We start from the raw sequence: 7,398 nt of genomic DNA, 5'->3' as shown, positions 1-7,398 counted from the left end.
GGAACAGATATATATATATTCTTAATTCTTAAGTCTTAAAAAACAAAACCACTCAAAAAAAAAAAAACCGAATCAAACAGACCTTAAACTGCAATGTGTTACTAATTCAAAATGATCATCCTGTGCATGTGTTAGAATAGTTCTGCTACATAGTTGATCAGTGTCAAAAAGTGAGTCCATCACTGAAAATGGATTCCAGCTCAAAAGCAACAATAGCTGGCGTGTCAAATCGAAGAGAAGGTATAAAAATCAATTAAATAAATATGATACCAACTTACCCAGTCCAACTTTCTATCCCAATCGACTCGTAAATTTCTTACTAATTGCCATTATCTTCACCTTCAAATTGCTACACTTAATTTCAGTAGTTCTATCATTGCGGGACACAGTGTAGGGAGCAAAAGAAGACAATGCACTAGACTTAATTGTGTTGTATTCGGTTCATCTGTTCCTTTTTCTTTTATCATTTGGCTCCCCACTCTCTTTCCTCTTTTTATTCCAAACAAAGTTTTTCCACACAATTGAGAAATGATCTGAAATTCCTTCTGCCTTCTACTTACTAAAATTCATACCAAGATTGAGGACTCTTGTAATCGATCTATTATTGTCTCTCTATTGTTGTCTTGGGATAAATTAAGAAGATCTGAGAGAATGGCTGAGAGTGTAGTAGCTTTTTTGCTCAATCACTTGGACATCTTCCTTCAACAAGAGTCGAGCCTCTTGGGAGGAATAAGGGAAGAAGCTGAGTCCATCAGAGATGAATTGGTGCGCATGAGGGCTTTCCTCAGAGTAGCTGATGACAAACAAGATATTGACCCACAGCTCCAAGCATGGGTTGACCAAGTTCGTGATGTTGCCCATGACACCGAAGATGTGCTTGACGAATTCATGCTCCGCTTCTCACGTTATCATGGGGATGGATTCTATGGTTTTCTTCGTAAGATTTGTTGCTCTATTAAGAACTTGAAAGCACGCCGTCGAATTGCTTCTCGGATACACAGAATCAAGTGTAGAGTGAGTCAAATTGCCGAGGGACATCAAAACTACAGCACTGTCTCAGAGCAAGGCTCGACCTCCGCCACTGTCAACAACACATGGTATGATCGTCGAGGTGATGCACTTCTACTGGAAGAGGCTGAGCTTGTGGGCATGGATGGGCGCAAGAAGCAGCTGATTGGGTGGCTTGTGGAGGACAGTCCAAGACTCAAAGTCGTTTCGGTGGTGGGGATGGGGGGTATGGGATATGGAGGTGAAGAATCATTTCCAATGCCATGCTTGGATCACTGTTTCTCAATCATTTAATCTCAGAGAGCTTCTCCAAGATGTAATTCGGAAACTCTTCGATGAAGCCAAGCAACAGGCCCCTCAAAGATTGGATACCATGGACAGCAATGACTTGAAAGCGGAAATCAAAGATTTCCTTCAACAGAGAAGGTACGTGCTTGTTTTTGATGATGTCTGGCAAATACATGCATGGGATGCTTTGAAATATGCATTCCCTGACAACAATAGTGGCAGCCGAATACTGCTCACGACCCGTATTGTTGATGTAGCTTCTACATCTTGTGTAGAATCTCCTGATCACATCTATACTATGGAACCATTGTCCCAAGAAGAGTCTTGGACTCTTTTCTGTAGGAAGACATTCCAAGACAACTGCTGCCCTCCAGATTTAGAGAAAGTCTCACGAAGTATCTTAGAAAAGTGTAAGGGCTTGCCACTTGCAGTTGTGGCAGTTAGTGGGGTTTTAGCTACGAAAGATAGAAGTACATCCCATGATTGGGAATTGTTTCATCGTAGCCTTGGCGCTCAGTCAGAAGGCCACGACAAACTTGAGAGCATGAAAAAGATACTTTCTCTCAGTTACTATAATTTGCCTTACTATCTAAAAATATGTTTCTTGTACTTGGGTTTATTCCCCGAAGATTACAAGATTGAGCGCATGAGAGTGATTCGACTGTGGATCGCAGAAGGATTTGTGGAAGTGAGAGTGGGAAGGACAATGGAAGAAGTTGCCGAAGGCTATCTCAAAGAGCTTATTAATAGAAGCTTGGTCCAAGTGGCAAGGATAGATGGTATTGGAAGGCTAAGAGAGTGTCGCATCCATGACCTTTTCCGTGAAGTAATTACTTCAAAGTCAAGACAACAAAACATTGCTGCCATGGTAAGCAAAGAAAGCACAACGTGGCCGGAAAAAGTTCGGCGCCTGTCAATTCAGTACACCTTGGGGAACTTGCAGCAGACAAATCGTTTTCCTCAACTCCGTTCCTTGCTCATGTTCTCGGTGGAAGAACCTATATCCAAGTCGTTGAATCCTATATTATTCAGTGGTGGGGTTAGGTTGTTAAAGGTTTTGGATCTGAGGGGTGCTTCTTTGGAGATGCTTCCAGATGAAGTCGGCAAACTATTTCATCTCAGGTAGTTAAGCTTGAGGGGAACAGAGGTTGAAACGCTTCCGAAATCCATAGGTAAGCTTGAAAATCTTGAAACTTTGGATCTCAAATACACCAATGTAACTGAGTTGCCTGTTCAGATTCTAAAGCTCCAACGTCTTCGTCATCTCTTGGTGTACAACTACAACTTGGATACATGTGGCTTTAAAGCAATAGTGGGAATAGAAGGTTTGTCTTCCTTACAAATACTCTGTTTTATTGAAGCGAACCATGAGAATGGTAGAATTGTAATGGGAGAGCTAGGGAGACTGACCCAGTTGAGGAGATTGGGAATTAGGGAGTTGAGAAGGGAGGATGGGAAGGCTTTGTGCTCCTCTCTTGAAAAGCTGAGTAACCTTCAATCATTGTCCGTAGCTTCTGTAGAAAATAAAGAGATTGTTGATATTCAACACTTGTCTTCTCCTCGTGGGTCTCTTCAACGGCTCTATTTGTGGGGACCTTTAGAAAATTTGCCCCATTGGATAACTTCTCTTCATAACCTGGTGAGATTGCGGCTTCGGTATAGCAAGTTAAGGGATGATCCATTGCAATCCCTTCAAGATTTGCCCAATCTGTTAGAAATTGTACTTTTTAAGGCTTACCGAGGGGAGGAAATGTGTATCAAATCGACAGGGTTTCAGAAGCTTAAGATATTAGAGCTTTACAGCTTAGAAGGATTGAGGTGGGTGAGAATGGAGAAGGGATCGTTGCCTCATCTTGAAAAGCTGACTATTTGGAACTGTGAGTTGTTGGAAGAGGTACCCACTGGCATTCGACATCTACTAAGTCGGTGAGATGATTAGTACTGATCAGGTCACCTAATATTTGCTTTTATTTTATTTTTATAGGATAACTGATTTGTTTTTTCTTTTGTTTTTCTTTTTCACTTTTTAATATATTATGTTATTTTATTTTTATAGAATAACTGATTCGGGGTATTCAGTTGGGAAGGAAATTATGTAGAGAGAGAAATGGAGAAAGCTAGAGTCCTTGGATAGTTGTTGAGATCTTCACTATCTAATGTTTTGTTTTTATTTTATTTTTATGGATAACTGATGTTGTTATTATTTTCTCCTTTTCAAGTAATTAAGTTGTTGTATATTGTGTTACATTGTTCACAAGCCCAAGCTCACCTACAGTTTTTTTTTTTTTGTTTTTTTCGATAATTAAACTCACCTACGGTTCTGAGTTTATATTTATTCATTGTTAATTTTTATGTAATGCATTTCATTTTATAGAGACAATGTATAAAAAAAAAGGTCAAATTCAAGAACTTGGACTCCAACAATATTTATAAGGTTGTCCAATTGTGTCTTTGTTGTTTACTATTTAAGGTAAGGTAGTGTTTGGAGGAGCCCTTCAAGGAGTAGGCACTTTGATACCGAACCAGCAACGTTGAGTACATGGAGCGATTGAATAGTCAAGTTTAAAAACTACTTAAAATTAATTCAAAATTCAACCAATCATAACTTTCAATTCGGGTAGAGTTCAAACGGACCCATAAGATACCATGAAAACCTTGAGACAAGTTTTACAATTTTTGCCAACCTCATTTACGAGATTATAGTTGTTTTCAAACTCAAAATTTGGCGATAGGACAACTTTGTGACGGATTATATGACAACTTAACTTTGTGTATTTTGAATGCTATTTTACCAAGCAAATACATGGTAGGTTTGAGAGAGAAAATAGGAAAAAAAAAAAAAAAATTTATGATAAAATTTGAACCCTAACATAACACTTTTGATAAACGTTTTAGGGGTTAACTCTTTTTTTTCAATAAAAACCTAAATTTCTCAATCAATTTTTATTTGTGAGTAATTAAATAAATACATAATCCACTTAAAGTTTTTTAAAACTATATTTTGAGTCCTCTTTCATTTGAATAAGAATCCTAATTTCCTCAACGATCTACATGTGTGAATTATTTGATAAATTGATCAATAATCTTCATATTTATTATAATTATAAAGTCGAGAGTGCATAAGAGCGTGTATATATATATATGTGTGTGTGTGATAAAAGTAGAGAAAAGAAAATTAAAGAGAGAAACTTAATTTAATTTTCGTTCTCAATTCTCCTTCAATGAATAATTCATACAAATGGGTATATACATTATTCATCTTTGAACTTATCTACTTTCTTAATTTAAGTATAAATTAAATACATTAATATTTCAACAAGAAAGAAAAAGTGTAATATCTATTAAAATTAAAGACATATACGTCTTTCAAATTCGAGATACATACCACGAATTTTTGAGCTGTGTAGCATTGCTCCAAAACATACCAGATTTATATGTATGAAATCTCAATGAGAAAAAACCACAAAATTAATAATCCATATTAAAGCATTCTACTGGATTGAAGAAAAGAAACCACATTGCTAAACTCAAACACAACCAAGCCGAGTTGCTCCAGACCTCAAACTCACTCCCACCATCTTGCAAACGAGTCGCTAACCTAACAAACAATTGCTTCGCGAACAACTTACTCCCTTCATAGTGATTTAGTACTCTTCCAAAAAATATTAGCAGTCAAAATGCGGGTGAGTAGATAAGTAGTATCTGTCAAAATAAAATAAAAAAGGTAGACAAGTATTGTCCAAAAAGAAATATTCCACAAGTATTTAATGTCTATCAAGATGAATTGACACAAAATGATGAAATGTATATCAAGATTGTCCAAACAATGGTTATACCATCATGCATAATTTTGTACCAATCCAGCTGTGTCACATTAGGGTAAAAAATTTAATTAAGCTATGTTAGGGAGCACTGCATAAGCATAAAGCGTTTCAAAATTGAAATCAGAGAAATTTTATTGAAAATTTAATTTAAATTTTCTTTAATTTCAATTACAAAGGAATTAGTGCTTCAAAATGCAACATTATTTTCAACCATCAAGATCTAACAACTTATATATATATATATATATATATATATATATATATATATATATATATTGCAGTTCCTATATATTATGTAACTTGAAGCTGCTCATAATAACCAACTTTCTACCCAGATAAATGCCAAATTTCTTACTAATTGTCATTTTCGCCTTGAAATTGCTCTAAAAAAAAAAAAAAAAAAGAACTAGATTTAATTGTGTTGGTATTTAATATATATCAGGACAGTGTAAGGCCCATAGTTAATGATGCACTAAAGGACTAGACTTAATTGTGTTGTACTTGAAAAATAAAATTTAAGAACTCAAAAAATATAAAACAATTTTGAGAGAATTATAAAAGACAATTCTATAAAAATGAATAAGGATCACCTCTTATGTTTGGATCTTATGCTTACACAAAACAATACATTGGTTACGCAAACAATATATCAGTTACGAATCAGCAATGTAAAGTTGTTACTCAAGCAATGTAAGTTAGTTGTTACAGCAAGTTTGTATTGACAAAATACCCCGAGTTTAACTGATGAATAATGAATGTCATTGTAAAATCGATAAATGCGAAGAAAAAAAAAAAAAAAACAGTATCAAAAAGGGTCAACCAAAATTTGAAATTCAAAGCAGATTTCATTTAAATGTCTTGTCAAGATTTTCTGGAGCAATGCCCATTTTATGGCTTTGAGCTGGAATCAACCTAAATAATTACCACATACCAATCCGGTTCTACCAAAATCTAAAATTCCATCTGGAAAGTCTGGCAATTGAAATCTATTTTCTATCTATTCTTCTCTGGGAGAAATTAAGAAGAAAAGAGAAAATGGCTGAGATTTCACTAATTTTTCTGCTCGACCACCTGACAATCTTCCTTCGAGAAGAGTCAGAACTCTTGGGAGGAATAAAGGAAAGAAGCTGAGTGCGTCAAAGATGAATTGGAATGCATGAGGGTGTTCTTGAGAGTAGCTGATGCAATGGAAGAGAGTGACCTTGAACTCCAAGTATGGGTTAAGCAAGTGCGTGAAGTTACCCATGACACTAAAGATGTACTGAGTGAATATAATTTCTGAGGGACATCACAAATACCGTTACAAATTTAACGTCTCAGAGCAAAGCTTAAGCTCCAATACTGTCAATAACATATGGTATGATCATCGCGGTGATGCACTGCTACTGGAAGAAGCAGAGCTTGTGGGCATTGATGAAAGTCTCCCATAATACTTGAATGCTCACCATCGAATTGCTTCTAAGATACAAATAATAAGGTCTAGAGTGAATATAATTGCTGAGTGACATCAGAAATACCGTTACAAATTTAACGTCTCAGAGCAAAGCTCAAGCTCCAATACTGTCAATAACACATGGTATGATCGTCGCGGTGATTCACTGCTACTGGAAGAAGCAGAGCTTGTGGGCATTGATGAAAGTCTACGATAATATGGAGGTGAAGAATCATTTTAAAAGCCATGCTTGGATCACTGTTTCACAATCCTTTGATCTCAAAGAGCTTCTCAAAGACTTAATTCAACAACTCTTTAATGACGTCAAGAAGCTGAAGGCACCTCAAAGATTGGAATCCATGGACAACAATAATCTGAAGGCACAACTCAAGGATTTCCTCCAACCGAGAAGTCTTGATGATGTGTGGAGTATAAATGCATGGGATGCTTTAAAATACATTACCCAACAATAATTGTGGCAGTCGAATACTACTCACAACGCGCATCAGTGAAGTAGCTTCTATCTCTTCCATAGAATCCCATGGTAACATCTACACTATGGAGCCACTATCTCCAGAGGAGTCATGGACTCTGTTTTGTAGGAAAACATTCCAAGACAACAGCTGCCCTCCACATTTAGAGGAACTCTAAGTATCTGTAAATAAGATGCGGGTGTGGATCATCCTTCAGCTTCCATTATTTTTTTTTATACAGTATTAAGTATAAAATACTGTAGACATATATATATATTATGTACAGTTATGATATGATTCAGCAAATATATTATATAATATATATGAGATTAACTTTTGGGATTGGCAAGTGGGAAAAGGATGGACACATGTA

General features: G+C 36.1%; 1 protein-coding gene across 1 annotated transcript; it reads left to right on the top strand.

The window, feature by feature from the left end:
- The first annotated feature begins 1,381 nt into the window (after window positions 1–1,381).
- Window positions 1,382–7,025, top strand: LOC132305160 (disease resistance protein RPM1-like). The gene is made up of 3 exons (XM_059802839.1): window positions 1,382–2,395; window positions 2,534–3,190; window positions 6,660–7,025. The coding sequence occupies exons 1-3, from the start codon at window positions 1,382–1,384 to the stop codon at window positions 7,023–7,025; spliced, it is 2,037 nt and encodes a 678-aa protein (XP_059658822.1).
- Window positions 7,026–7,398: the final 373 nt, after the last annotated feature.

This window comes from Cornus florida, unplaced genomic scaffold (genome assembly GCF_030987335.1).
Source record: "Cornus florida cultivar Cherokee Brave unplaced genomic scaffold, ASM3098733v1 CherokeeBrave_3.0.0_Hap2_Chr04, whole genome shotgun sequence".
NCBI classification, from domain to species: Eukaryota; Viridiplantae; Streptophyta; class Magnoliopsida; order Cornales; family Cornaceae; genus Cornus; species Cornus florida.
The sequence above is the reverse complement of the archived record's forward strand: the minus strand, read 5'-3'. Positions and strand labels throughout refer to the sequence as shown.